The sequence below is a fragment of the Myotis davidii genome, unplaced genomic scaffold (assembly GCF_000327345.1).
Source record: "Myotis davidii unplaced genomic scaffold, ASM32734v1 scaffold370, whole genome shotgun sequence".
NCBI classification, from domain to species: domain Eukaryota; kingdom Metazoa; phylum Chordata; class Mammalia; order Chiroptera; family Vespertilionidae; genus Myotis; species Myotis davidii.
In genome coordinates, this window is record NW_006288615.1 from 3,360,668 (window position 1) to 3,374,951 (window position 14,284).

At 48.1% G+C, this 14,284-nt stretch overlaps 1 protein-coding gene and 1 pseudogene across 1 annotated transcript; one reads left to right on the top strand and one right to left on the bottom strand.

Annotated features, from left to right (window-relative positions):
* Window positions 1-3,731: 3,731 nt before the first annotated feature.
* Window positions 3,732-4,947, bottom strand: LOC102765782 (annotated as a pseudogene).
* A 4,514-nt stretch (window positions 4,948-9,461) lies between these two features.
* Window positions 9,462-12,115, top strand: LOC102755737 (intestinal-type alkaline phosphatase). The gene is made up of 9 exons (XM_006760659.1): window positions 9,462-9,534; window positions 9,614-9,730; window positions 9,844-9,959; window positions 10,113-10,287; window positions 10,372-10,544; window positions 10,802-10,936; window positions 11,033-11,357; window positions 11,579-11,695; window positions 11,808-12,115. Exons 1-9 carry the CDS (start codon window positions 9,462-9,464, stop codon window positions 12,113-12,115), a joined length of 1,539 nt encoding a protein of 512 aa, XP_006760722.1.
* The last annotated feature ends 2,169 nt before the right edge of the window (window positions 12,116-14,284 follow it).

The window sequence follows — 14,284 nt, forward strand, 5'->3', positions numbered from 1 at the left end:
TTCATGGATTCTTCTATCTCTTCGTTGATGTTTCTATCATTGATGTTTCCATCTCTCCCTCTTCCTTCCTCTCAGAAATCAATAAAAATATATTTTTAAAAAACCAACAAGGTAGGCCTACACTTTAAAACTCTAAGGTTTCAGAAATAGATTATTCTAGAATTAGTGTTGATGGCCACACAACTTCAAACATTCTAAAGAACATTGAACTGTGCACTTTAAAAGTGTGAATTTAATGGTATTTATTTTTTTAGAGAAAGGAAAGGAGAGAGAAAGAGAGATGTCAGTTTGTTGTCCCACTTATTTATCCATTCATTGAATGATTCTTGTATGTGCCCTGACAGATCAAGCCTGCAACCTTGGTATATTGGGACAATGCTCTAACTGAACTACCTGACTAGGGCTGTCTAAATTTTATAACGGTTTCTGCTCCCAAGTTTTTTCAATGTGTAGGTATGAGGGGGTTTTATTGTCAAAACATTGTTGGCCACAAAGTCAGGTGTCCCTGGAAACATTCCTAATATCTGTTTGATTGTCTTTACCTTGAAGGGGTAGACACATGGGAAGTGTGTTTTTTTAAGGTTTTTATTGGGGGCCTCAGACTGACAGCTCTTGTCACTCAAGACATGTCAGCAGCTTGGTCTTAAATTACAGACTGACAGCTCTTGTCACTCAAGACATGTCAGCAGCTTGGTCTTGAATTAGGAGGGAAGTTAGAAAGAGAAGAAGGAAAACTCACGAGAGCCCTTTTCAATACATTGCCATCAAGATGACTCATTCTTGGTTGTCTGGAGAGTTTTCACGGTCACACCCAATCTTGAAACTGTGAGCAGGATACCTCACTGGCTGGGCTCAAGCTGCTGCAGTGGAAACATCTAGGGACTTCTAACATGAGCCTGCACTTACCCCTTGTGTCCATAAATCAATCTGAAGAATGCATTGATGATTAACACTTTGGTTGAATAGTGGGTCTTACAGGGCTCAGAAGACTCATTCCTAGGAAGTCTCAGTATCACCCTCTTGTAGAAATGGTGAGCCATTGAGGATGGGGCCATACTGTAACTATGGGATGTAAATTGAGGCCAAATTTTCCCAAAAGGAATGGGCAGGTAAATGGAAGGCAGTCAGGTTGTATGGCCTTCATTGTGAAGGACACTCTGGATCATTTCCATCTTGTGACCTATCATGGTCCTAGGTTTGCGGTCTGTCTCATTTTTCTGTATTTTGCATCTAGTGTAAATTTACATAAGCCATAAAGAATATTAACAGTTATCTTATACTAGTACTTCTTCAGTAATCATAAACAGTTGGACTATATAGGGAAAAAAAGAATTAAGTACAGTGGAACCTTGTTTCTTGAACAATTTGCTTCTCAACCTCACAGCCCTTTCATGCTGATACCTGTATGATCAGTCACGCATCTCTCAGGTGACAAACAGGAGAAAATCTGTGAATATGAGTCAGTTTACCACTGTTAAGATCTCAGGACAGTATGCTGTGAATATTTCTGTGTGTTTTTTTTCTTTTGTTGCTGCTTATAATTTTTGTTACATTTTCATTTTTTACTGTACCTTTCCTTTCCTTTTTGTTACATTTTCATTTACAGTTCATTTTCATTTAGTTCATGCCCTTTTTGTTTTTAAAGTGCTTATTTATAGATTAAACAGTATAATAGATAGGTATTGAATATAAGAAAGGTTAAAACAGGGAATCATTTGGGGGTCTGGAACAGATCAATTCAATTTACATTATTCCTAATGGGGAAAAAGAATTCGGTTTTCGAACAGCCTTCCAGAATGAATTAAGTTCGAGAAACGAGGTTCTACTGTATAACTATTATAATATTATTATTAGACAGGTAAAGACAACCAAAGAAAATGGATTTTGAGTTCAATATCAATCTGGAGATTCACAGGCCTTGTCAATGTCTTGGGATCGCTGTCTGCCTCTGTTGTCAACAGCTTCTCATCCTAGAGGAGTCTGCTGTCTGTTTTAGGTGCTGGCAAGCGGACATCTGACAGGGGCAGAATCGTTTTTAGATGAGAAGTGTGAACCCATGAGTTAACTCCTTTAAGTTGAGTTGCACACAACAAAACTAAAAAAAAAAAAAAAGAGTTAGTTGCACATGGATTCATTAGTAACACCTGATCTGGTCTTTTCTAATGAGATTGGAGAGAGTCTTTTATTTGATGTCTCTCCCAATAGACAAAATCTGCTGATTGTAAGCCATGGTCTTTGAAGTCTTCGTTTCCTGGAAGCGCTCTGTGAAATGAATCATCTACTAATTTATTGATTTTTTTAAACAGAATCTTTTATTAGCAGGGAGCAAAGAACATTCTTGGTTCCAGATAATTTGATTGCTTACTGCTGTTTGTTTAGCTGCTGCATCAGCTAAATGATTTCTTTTTGTTTGCTGGTAGCTTTAGAATGTCCAGGAATCTTGATTATTTCCAGTTGTCTTGATTGCTGTATGTGAGCTAATAATTCTGCAACCTGTTTTCCATTCTTTATAGACTACCCCCACGGAAGTTAAGAAGCCTTGTTGCTTCCATAACATTCTAAAGTCATGAGCTACACCAAAGGCCCAGTGACTGTCAGTGTAAATACTGACTACTTGGTCTTTGGCTAACTGACAAGCTTGAGCTAAAGCAATTTATTTGTATTTTTTATTGATTTCAGAGAGGAAGGGAGAGATAGAAACATCAATGATAAGAGAGAGTCATTGATCAGCTGCCTCCTGCATGCCCCGCACCGGGGATTGAGCCCACAACTCAGGCATGTGCCCTGACTGGGAAATGAACCGTGACCTCCTGGTTCATAGGTTGATGCTCAATCACTGAGCCACGCCAGCTGGGTGAGTTAGAGCAATTTACTTGGCTTGTTGGTCAGATCTTAATTTAGCTACATGAGAACGTTCCATTATATCCACCTGAAAGTTATTGCATGTTCAGCTGAGTTATGTTCCTGTTCGTCTTTGAGTGAAGATCCATCTGTAAACAAAAATAAGCCTGCATTATCACTAGGAATTTCCTGTAAATCTTCCCAGGAGCAAGGAGGTGGTCAGAGTTTCTATCCTGTAAAGAAAGGTGGTGAAGTTGCTGGGTTACGACTGTTACATTGAGCAAAAGTACTAGTAGGTGTAGAAAGCAGGAGTATTTCATAAGAAGCTAGTCGAGTAAAGGTGAGAGTTTAGCAAAGATTTGACAGAATAAGGAGGAACCTAAAAGGTTAAATGTTTGTTTGCATAATATGGTTGCAGCAGGGTGGCCCTCATGCAGCGAGGGAGCCCGTTTGGTACTGAGTCTAACTGCTGACTATAATACTCTATAGAGCTATGATGCGTTCTGTGTTTCTGAGTTAGAATTCCTAAAGCATTTTCTCTATTTTCCTGTGTAAGAGGGAAGAAAGTTTATGATTAGGTGTCCCAAAATTGGAGCTTCAGATGGTTCTTCCTTCAGAGCTCCTACACTTCGTTTCCCTTCTACTTGAATGAGATCAAGTCCATCTGATTTCAATATGGCATATAGAGGTGGACCCATTAATGAACAGGTTGAACCCCAGTTGTGACAGTGTCCAGATATCTCTACCAAGCCCCGGAGCTATTCCCTAGTTCTTGGAAGAGGAAAGGCAAGGAGTCATCTGAGTTGTTCAGGGTTAATTAGTATCCCATCTTTTTTTTTTTTTTTTACTTTCCCAGCAAATCCTCAAAACCATACTATGAGTTAGGTACATTTACTATCTCAAGTCCAGAGAGGTGAAGTTGTTTGTCCAACACCACACAGCAAGTGCCTAGCCAGGATGTGATCTCAGGTTAGTCCAACCACAGAGCCCTAGACCAAGACCTTCCCGCCTGTTGCCCACTGAGCTCGTTTTCCTCCAGCCTGCAGTCCCCCCACACCCACCACTTTCCAGGAGGAACAGCAGGAACAGAAGGAGGACTATTGTTGGTGAAGCCCCAGGCACTGTAGGGTCCTGGAGAAATAAGAGGACAAAGGTGCCAAAAGCTCTATGGGGGCATCCCTGGGCCTGCTGCCCGGGAGGTGGAGACAGTGCAGGTGGAGGTGCAAGGGCATCTGGGCAGCCTGGGCGGGCGTCAGGTGGAGGCGTCTGCGGAGGGCTTCATCCAGGACCTGTCTTTGGGGTTTGGTGCTCTCTGCCGGCAGTAGAAAGTGTTGGCCCATGACAGTGCCCATGCGGGCTGAACACCTGTGGCCCCCGAGCACAGGGCAGAGCTGTAGTACCATGTGAACCTGTAGCTGATCAGGGAAGACGGTTAGTGGTTGCAGCTGGACCAGAGCACAGCCAGAGCCTGTGGCCACCACACGGAAGTGGCTTAGGGTCCTCTTGACACCTTCCAGGATGTCCTTTCGGGACTGACTTCACTGAAACTACAAAACCAACACCATCAACGTGTTCCGGTTTCAGAGCTGCTTGGGTCTTCCCCTCAGAAGGAGCTGGGATCCCACCAGTGACAGCCCAGTAGGTGGCTCTTCGTGAGTGGGCGAAGACTTCTGGAGGCAGCTTGCTGTCTGGGGACAACCGGAGAGGAGTACAAGCCCAGGTCTCCTTCCCAGATGCTCGGACAACCGGGGGCTCCTGCTCCTTGAGCCCCAGGGACTGGCTCAGCTCTGGCAGTACTGAGAGCAATGTCAGCTCTCCTGGTTTTCCTGTCACCGGAAGACCCCTGGTGTTCGTCTCTGGTGGTCCTTTCTGGGCCATCACAGATGGCCTCAGCCCACAGACCAGCTCCTCCCTCCTGAGGTTCTCTGGCTGCAGCAGCCCTGGGAAGGACTGATTTCCCAGGGGCCCCAGTCGTTTGCTGGAGCCTGGAGGTTGCAGCTGACGCCGGGCCTCGGTGCTAAAACCTGCGACTGTGTGAGCTGAGCGGACCCTTAGCCCCTGCCACCAGCTACCCAAGACATGCCCCCAAACCCGGTAGCCACCCATCTAGTATCCCATCTTTAGATATAGGACTGCCAAGGTACGTCACTTGAGGCACACAGAATTGGAGCTTGTCTTTTGAGACACGGTGTTATTTTATAGCCAGCTGCTGTCATAAGTAAATGGTGTCCTTTAGGGAGTCTAGTTATGTCCTAGAGAATAAAACTAAATCATCCACCTATTGGTTAGGTTCAGTCTCAGGGAAAATCAACATCATTTAAATCAGCCTTTAGTATCGGAGAAAAATGGGTGGGTTTCCGTAAATCTCTTCGCATTACTGTCCAAGTAAATTAGAGATCTCCTCCAGGTGATAGTAAAGAGCTATTGACTGTCTTTCCTACAGGAATGCTGAAGAAGGCACTACAGAGAGCTTAGGAAAAATATTGACAATCCACAGGAATGGCTGATAATAGGACACATGGATTTAGAACCACAGGATGTCTGGGAATGCCTCTTTTTATTTTTAAATGCTCACCTGAGAATATGTTTTTATTGCCTTTTAGAGAGAGAAGAAAGGAGGCGGGGGGGGGGGGGGGGGGAGAGAGAAACATCAGTGTGAGAGAGAAACTGATCAGTTGCTTCCCACCTAAACTGGGGATTAAACCTGCAACCTAGGTATGTGCCCTGACTGAGAATCGAACCATGACCTCCTGGTTCATGGGTTGATGCTCAACCACTGAGCAACACTGGCCTGGGGGAAATTTCAATTTCTCATAAAGCATTGGTAAGAAGAAGGGAAACACCCTCTCATAACCCTTAGAGAAGCTCCATGCTTGCTCCTATCTCTCTCTCTTTTCTCCCCTCCCCCCTTTTCTTTCCTAAATTCCATTTCAGTTTTTGACAATTTTCCTTTAGACGATGTGGCTTTTTACAGTGAAAAGAGACTCTCTTTTGACATCATTGGGAAGTCCTTCGGGGAGGTCTGACCTGATGGCTTAGCAGTGATGCGAACCTTTTGAGCTCGGCGTGTCAGCATTTTGAAAAACCCTAACTTAACTCTGGTGCTGTGTCACATATAGAAATTTTTTGATATTTGCAACCATAGTAAAACAAAGATTTATATTTTTGATATTTATGTTATATATTTAAGTGCCATTTAACAAAGAAAAATCAACCAAAAAAATGAGTTCGCGTGTCACCTATGGCGTGTCATAGGTTCTCCATCACTGGCTTAGCTGCTGGAGCTATGCATTCATAATTTTAGTAGCTTTATCCTTTTCTACCTTTGAATCATTTCAAATAAGTCAGTGGTTCTCAACCTTGGCTGCACATTAGAATCACCTGGGAATCTTTTTAAAATCCCGATTTCTGGGCCTCATCCTCCGGAAATTCTGTTTCTTTGTTATGGGGTGGGGCCACAACATTAGTAACAAAGAAACAGAATTTCCGGAGGATGAGGCCCAGAAATCAGGATTTTAAAAAGATTCCCAGGTGATTCTAACGTGCAGCCAAGGAGAACCACTGAAATAAGTGATGGGCCAGAATTGCTAGTTTATCAGAATTGCTAACATATGTAGTTGACCAGTTTAATTCATGTTGTCCAATCAGAGTTACAAGCGCCTCATCTAATCCTTCTAGAAATGCTGAATTAAGCACTGGATCCTTATGATGTTCCTTAAAACCAGGGGTCCTCAAACTACGGCCCGCGGGCCACATGCGGCCCAACGAAAACATTTATCTGGCCCGCCGGGTGTTTTTGCCGCTGCTGCCTGTTGCTCAGCAGCCAACTAGTTTTTTTTAAAACTATAGTCCGGCCCTCCAACGGTCTGAGGGACAGTGAACTGGCCCCCTGTTTAAAAAGTTTGAGGACCCCTGCTTAAAACTGTCTGGAGACAATCCTGAATGTTGTTTGAAACTTTTTTTCAAAACATTCAAAGAAACCAAGTATGTTTTCATTGATATGGTTGGATTTTCATCCAATCTATTTTCTGGGGGTAGGGGGAATCTCAGGGGTGGCTTGGTGAAGCCAGTGGGCTTAATTCCCTGCGTTTTTCTTGGCCTGTTTCTCTGTTTTGTTTTGAAATCCTCTATAGAAGTTTTCCAGCAGACCTTACTTAGCTATTCTGCTGCTTTGCTCTCAGAAAACTGGTAGCTGTATTAGTTGAAACAGGTTAGAATATCCAGGATCATATATTCTAACAATTAAATAAAATTCTTTTGCAAACCCAAAAGGGTCTTAGAGAGGATCAGGAAAATGTATAGTTAGATTCCTTAATTCTGCTTTAGTCCATGAGAGCAAATTATTGCTGGTTCCCCTCATCCTGAGATTGGCTTTTCTCTAAGCAGAGCTACAATAATTTGTGTGGGTTGCTTTTTTTGTTTTGTTTTTTTTCTAGCCCTATTCTGGGCTGTCTTTTTTTAAAAAATATATTTTTTTATTGATTTTTTTTTTTTTTTTTTTACAGAGAGGAAGGGAGAGGGATAGAGAGTTAGAAACATCGATCAGCTGCCTCCTGCACACTCCCCACTGGGGTTGTGCCCGAAACCAAGGTACATGCCCTTGACCAGAATCGAACCTGGGACCCTTGAGTCCGCAGGCCGACGCTCTATCCACTGAGCCAAATCGGTTAGGGCTGGGCTGTCTTTTAATTCTTACTTTGCCCTAAGTCAGTAGAGGGAGATGGTGATGAGGAGAGAAGAGGAGGTGAAGAAAGGGGAGGCAAGTCCAGAAAAGGGAGGTCAGAGAGGAGAGGGCAGATAGAGGAAGGGTGAAGTGGGGTGTTGGCCCTGGTCAGCCTCAGAAGCCTTCTTTAGTTCAGAGACAGTTTCTAAAAGTTTCTTATTAATGTCCTTGAAGAGAAAAAAATATTATCGGAGAGTTCAGAAACAGTCTTTAAAATTCTCTTAAATTCTTAAACAGGAAAATTTACCTGTGTTCCTTTTCCAGACTTCTATTTTCTAATCAAGGTTAGTATCCCATTCGTTCAATTCCATTTTAGAGCCTGATTTTTCCAATTGAGCACACAAAAAATGGCGTAGAGGTACCAAAAGATACCTGTTTTGCCCGTCTTAAGCTGCTATCACTTTACCTAATTTCCCCCATTTCTGTGAACACTCTCAAGTTGAGGCTCCCTACAAATTGCACATGAAACTTGCCCGAGTACAGAAGGGAGGCTGGCTGTCACGGCGCTTGTCAGCCTTGGATGTGCAATTTCCCATGTCACTTTCAAGTTTTCTTTTGAGCCAATTCAGAACAACCCAAATAGCCCTGGCCGGTGTGGCTCAGTTGCTTGGAGAGTTGTCCTGTTTGATGAAAGGTGTTCGGTCCCTAGTCAGGGCATGTGCAAGAGGCAACCAAATGATGTTTCTCACATGGATGTTTCTCTCTCCCTTCCTCTCTCTAGAATCAATGAACAAATAAAAATAAATAGAAAGAACAACTCGAATAAAGCCAGGAACCACTACCTAATACAGGTGGGGTAAGGATTTCAAGAAGAGACTTGCCCAAGTTTACCTATGGAAGGTCAAAGAGCCCATGGAGCACAGTGGGCACACCGAGGCCTAACTCCTGGCCTGGGTGTGCAGGTGGCCCTGGGCAGGCTTATTTAGAATCCTGCCAGCTGAGCCAACTAATGCCCATGGAAGAATGTCCAAACCTGTAGAAGATTTTTATTAAAAAGTATTTGAGCTAAACAAAGCATATACCTGGAGGTAAGATAGCAACAGACTGAGAAAAAAATGATTCTTAGAATGTCAGTTTGCAGATTCTTTCTTTCTTTCTTTCTTTCTTTCTTTCTTTCTTTTAATCTGCAACTTCTTTTGTACATTAGGAATTAAGGAGGGAACATAGGGAAGATTGCATGTGGGTAAGAGAAGGCAAGGCAAGATTGGATTACAGGATAGTTAACAAGATTATGTACTCTCTTGAGGTGGTTTTCTTCTGAGGGGTCTAAAAGGACTTTCAAAGATGTGTTAACCTAGGTGCACAGAGACAATGTGAGGCAAAAATAACCCTTTTAACTACAGGTGATATATCCTCACCCATTAACTGCCAGGTTAGGAACTTACAAGCTCACCCTGTGAGGTTACTGTCCATTTTGTCCATATTCCCCACCTTCCTCCACACCCAGAACTGAGCCTGGGCCGGTTCTCAAGGGGAAAACAGAATAAAATCAGGTGAATGAAGGAGTGGTGGGTTCCCAGGACTGTGGGAGCAGAGAGTTAGGGTGGCCCCATCAGGACCCTGCAAATGCTCCTCACCCTGAGGGCACCTATGCCCTGACCCCACTCTACCTTGGGAGACAGCAGGCCCCACCTTCTTCAGGCCTCAAAACTTTGCCACACCCTACTACCTTCCTTCTGCAGTCAGGCAGGGGCGGGGTCAGGGAGCTGCCTGTGTCATTGGAGGGACATGGAGACTTTTATAGCCAGGGATAAAGTCCTCCCCTGATTAAGCCCAAAGAGCTTGCCCTGCAGCTGGTGCCCTGGTGGCTCAGCCTTGTCCAACTTCCAGCCTCACCTCACCAGGTCCCGGCCCCTCTGCAGTCCCGGCTCCAATGCCGGCCCACCATCCCGCAGGCATGCAGGGAGCCCACCTGCTGCTGCTGCTGCTGCTGGGCCTCAGGATACAGCTCTCCCTCGGATTCATCCCAGGTAAGGGGCCCCTTCCAGCCGGCCCCACACATGGGGCGCTCCCCCAAGGCTGACCTGACCTCCCTCTCCCCTTGGCCAGCTGAGGAGGAAGACCCAGCCTTCTGGAACCACCAGGCAGCCCAGGCTCTGGACACCGCCAAGAAGCTGCAGCCTATCCAAACAGCCGCCAAGAACCTCATTCTCTTCCTGGGGGACGGTGAGTGTGCATGGCATGTCCATTCCCAGAGCCCCACAGTCCTGGTACCCAGGGCTACCTATGGGCACAGCCATGCCTGCGGACTCAGACCTGACAGGGTTCCACTCCTTCAGGGATGGGGGTGCCCACAGTGTCAGCAGCTCGGATTCTAAAGGCGCAGAAGAATGGCAAGCTGGGACCTGAGACCCCCCTGGCCATGGACAAATTCCCATTCGTGGCTCTGGCCAAGGTAACGGCTGGGTGGCCACAGGGGTGGGGTGGGCCTAGGGAGCCTGGTAGGAGGGAAGGCCCCAGGAGGGTTGGGGCCTGAGTTAGGGGCCCAGGGCCTGGTCATGATCTGGGTGTCTTCCCAGAGAGGAGCTGAGGATGTCTCTGTCCCCAGACATACAACGTGGACAGACAAGTGCCAGACAGTGCAGGCACGGCCACAGCCTACCTGTGTGGTGTCAAGACCAACTACCGGACCATTGGTGTGAGTGCAGCAGCCCGGTACAACCAATGCAACACCACACATGGCAACGAGGTCATCTCCGTGATGAACCGGGCCAAGAAAGCAGGTGGGCTTGGGGCCAGCCTAGTGGGCAGGGGTCGGGCCCAGAGGGCACGGTGGCTCACCCTGACCTGACCTCCGTCACCCTCAGGGAAGTCAGTGGGGGTGGTGACCTCAACGAGGGTGCAGCATGCCTCGCCAAGCGGCACCTACGCGCACACGGTGAACCGCAACTGGTACTCGGATGCAGACATGCCTGCCCAGGCGCTGAAGGACGGCTGTCGGGACATCGCCACGCAGCTCATCACCAACATGGACATTGATGTGGGTCATGAGGGCAATGGGGACCTGAGCAGAGGGGGTGGGCCCCATGCTGGCCACAGTCCCAGGCAACCCACAGCCTGAGCCCTGGGGCCTGGGGCCTGGCAGTGTCTCTGGGCACTTGGGATGGTGGTGTGTAGAAGGTACAGGCAAGCCAGGCCTTGCCACAGACCTGGTGGGCGGGACCTAGAGATGGTTTGTTCAGGGGGCAAAGGGCCAGGCAGGCCCCAAGCTCACCTGCCCTACTCCTCTGGCTCCAGGTGATCCTGGGTGGAGGCCGCAAGTACATGTTTCCCAAGGGGACCCCAGACCCTGAGTACCCTGGTGATGCCTCAAAGAGCGGAGTCAGGTTGGACATGCGGGACCTGGTCCAGGAGTGGCAGGCCAAGCACAAGGTGATGGGGGCTCCTGGGGCAGGGGATAGAGCAGGGCCAAGGGCAGGGCTGCTGGTTGTAGAGCTGTGGGCTGAGGCCTGGTTCTGTCCCTCCCAGGGTGCCCGGTATGTGTGGAACCGAACAGCGCTCATTCAGGCGTCCCAGGACCCCTCCCTATCACACCTCATGGGTAATGACCCCTCAGTGGTCAGGGCAGGTTCCCCACCACCCACCCGTGGTCTTTCTGCAGGCGGCCGCATTGATCAAGGTCATCATGCGGGAAGAGCTTACTACGCACTGACAGATGCTGTTGCTTTTGATGACGCCATTGACAGGGCCAGCCAGCTCACAAGCGAGAAGGACACCCTGACCCTTGTCACTGCTGACCACTCTCACGTCTTCACTTTTGGTGGCTACACTCTGCGTGGCAGCTCCATTTTCGGTAGGTCTGGGGAGAGTGGCAGGTACCTGTTCCTTGATTAGGAGGCAGAAAATGCTCTGAACCTCAGTTTGCTCATCTGTCAAATGGGGTCATAATAGCCATAACTTTGCAGGGTCTTGTGTGGATTAAGTCACTGACTAGGCAAGCAGTGCCTGGGTTTAGCACACAGGGGGCGCTGCAGAGCTGTGGTGGTGCCACCACAGGTCCCCTCCTCTCCACAGGGCTGGCTCCTGAGGCAGCCTCCGATGGCAAGACCTACACCTCCATCCTTTATGGCAATGGCCCCGGCTTTGCAATCAATGGGGGCTCCCGTCCCAACGTCAGTGACAGCCAGAGTGGTGAGTGCACATCCCCGTGGGCGGGCAGGGTGACCTCTGTGGGGAACTCCCCGGAGGAGGGAATTGCCCAAGGACCCTGAACCCCCTACCCTGACCTCCCATCTTTGGCCAGGTGACCCCAACTACATGCAGCAGGCGGCAGTGCCCCTGTCATCTGAGACTCACGGTGGTGATGATGTGGCGGTGTTCGCGCGTGGTCCCCAGGCGCACCTGATGCACGGTGTGCAGGAGCAGAGCGTGGTGGCACATGTCATGGCCTTCGCCGCCTGCCTGGAGCCCTACACCGCCTGCGGCCTGGAGCCCCCCACCAGTACCAGCATCCCCACCGACGCCGCGCACCCAGGACTGTCCACAGGCCCCTCGCTGGCTTTGGTGATTGGGGCACTGTGGCTGATACTGCTGGGCAGAGTGGTGCCCTGACCACCCCACTCCCTTAGGCCCCCATCCTTGTCAGTGGAACCCCTGCCCAAAGCCTCCAGACCCAGGACCCACCTCAGGCCTCTGCCTTTTGACCTTTACCTGTTGGCAATAAATGAGCCTCAGCTGGTGCAGCGCTGCCCCCGCCCCACCCCGCGGACCTGATGGTGGGGCGCCCTAGAGGCTGAGGCAGTGGCTTTCCCCGCCACCCCGCCCCAAACTGGGTGGACTGAGACTTGAGCAATGTCCAGGCACCCTGATAACAGTGGCTTCCTGTCACCCTGCAACTGGCCCTGAGAGCACCTTGTTGATGGAGGAGTCACACAAGGGAAGGGGTCCCATGGGGGAGGGGTGTGCGCTTCGACAGAATCACTGGGCCTGGGCCTGGTACCATTACACAGAGGAATAGATAGAGACACAGAAAAGCGTCCCAAGCCCCTCCCAATGCCCTTTCAGACTAGGAGAGCCAAGAAGCTTCGGGCAGCCCCAGAGCAGCCTTGGCCCCACCCTGAGCCGTGTGGGTACTGGGCATAGATTGGTGACCAGGAGATGCCCTGCCCTCCAGGGGCCTCTATTCTGGATGGACACAGGAATAATCAACAAAACTGTTATACAACATATGCCACAGAATGTGTGTGTGAGTCAGGGGAGGGGAAAGGTGACGCAGATCAGGAGGGCAGGGGGCAGGGAGGGGCTCCCTGAGGAGCAGACAGGTGTGCCCGGACTGGAGGCAGGAGGGCTTGAGCAATGCTGAAAGAACAGCCTGCACAGATCCTGAGGCAGCAGTCACGGGCTGCTGGAGGTCAATAGCTGGATCAAAGGAGAGAACCCCTGAAGGGAGGGGAGCGGCTGGGGGAGGAGCTCAGAACTGACCCACAGACTCGTATGTGATCACAAGGCTTTGAGCACTGGCATAACAGACCTGACTCGAGGAAATATCGCCCTGGCTCCTGTGGGGAGAAGACTATATTCTGTTTTGTTGGAGGGAGTGGGGCAGAAGCAGGAGATGGGAAATCCCAGGGGAGATGTGGACCCAAACCTGTCTGACCTCCATCCCAGGGCCAACATTCTGGGGTACCCACTCCAGTAGAGCTACACTTACTGAGTACCTAACCCACCCAAAGGGAACATTTAAAAGAATCCCAGAAAGGTGAAATCAACCATATTTTTCAATGCATTTGAACAGAATTACTGATTTATTTGTCCAGTGACAAAGGTGCAGAAAACCACTTGGCTCTCACTGGAAATACTAAGCTGGTAGAGCATGCATCCTCATTTACTAACATCTTGATTAACACTAACATCACCTTGAAGGGCTGGGTCTCAGGGCAGTTTAGTCCAATCCTGGATTTCAGTGGCTGTCACAGAATGGGAGCGTAATGGAAGAGGGGCATCATTAGCTGGGCTCACTGAAGCATCTCACTCACTGGGAACTCCATCCACGGGTTGTGCAAAGGATTGTGTTAGAATCCAGCTACTATTTGTCTTCCCTTTGTCAGTCAGTTGATCTTACTCACCAGTGGGAAAGTGCCACTTGTTTGTTTCGTAAATGGACTCAAAACCCAAGGTAACCCTACATTTTAAAACTCTACAAGTTTTAGAAATAGATTATTCTAGAATTAGTGTTGACGGCCACACAACTTCAAACATTCTAAAGAACATTGAACTGTGCACTTTAAAAGGGTGAATTTTATGGTATAAAAATTATATCTAAATTTTACAACAGTTTCTGCTCCCAAGTTTTTTCAGTGTGTAGGTATGAGGGGGTATATTGTCAAACACATTGTTGGCCGCCAAGTCAGGTGTCTATGGGAATATTCTTAACATCTATTTGATTGTCTTTATCTTGAAAGGGCAGACACATGGAAAGTGTGTTTTTTAAGGTTTTTATTGGGGGACTCAGACTGACAGCTCTTGTCACTCAAGACATGTCAGCAGCTTGGTCTAGAATTAGGAGGGAAGTTAGAAAGAGAAGGAGGGAAAACTAAGATGGCGGCATAGATAAACACCGGGAAATTGCTGCCTCCCACAACAATTGAAAAATACATCAAAAACACAAAACGGACATCATCCAGAACTACAGGAAGGCTGGCTGAGTGTAAATTCTACAACTAGAAGGAAAGAAAAGCACACTGAGAGGCAGAGGAGCTGCGGAAGTAAAGTGCAGAGGTA

Excerpts from the sequence above, each read along its gene's own strand:
- LOC102755737 (XM_006760659.1), top strand. The coding sequence starts at position 9,462 with ATGCAGGGAGCCCACCTGCTGCTGCTGCTGCTGCTGGGCCTCAGGATA. Across the intron at positions 10,937-11,032 it reads AGTGGCAGGCCAAGCACAAG|GGTGCCCGGTATGTGTGGAA; the intron begins GTGATGGGGGCT and ends TGTCCCTCCCAG. Across the intron at positions 11,358-11,578 it reads GCGTGGCAGCTCCATTTTCG|GGCTGGCTCCTGAGGCAGCC; the intron begins GTAGGTCTGGGG and ends TCCTCTCCACAG.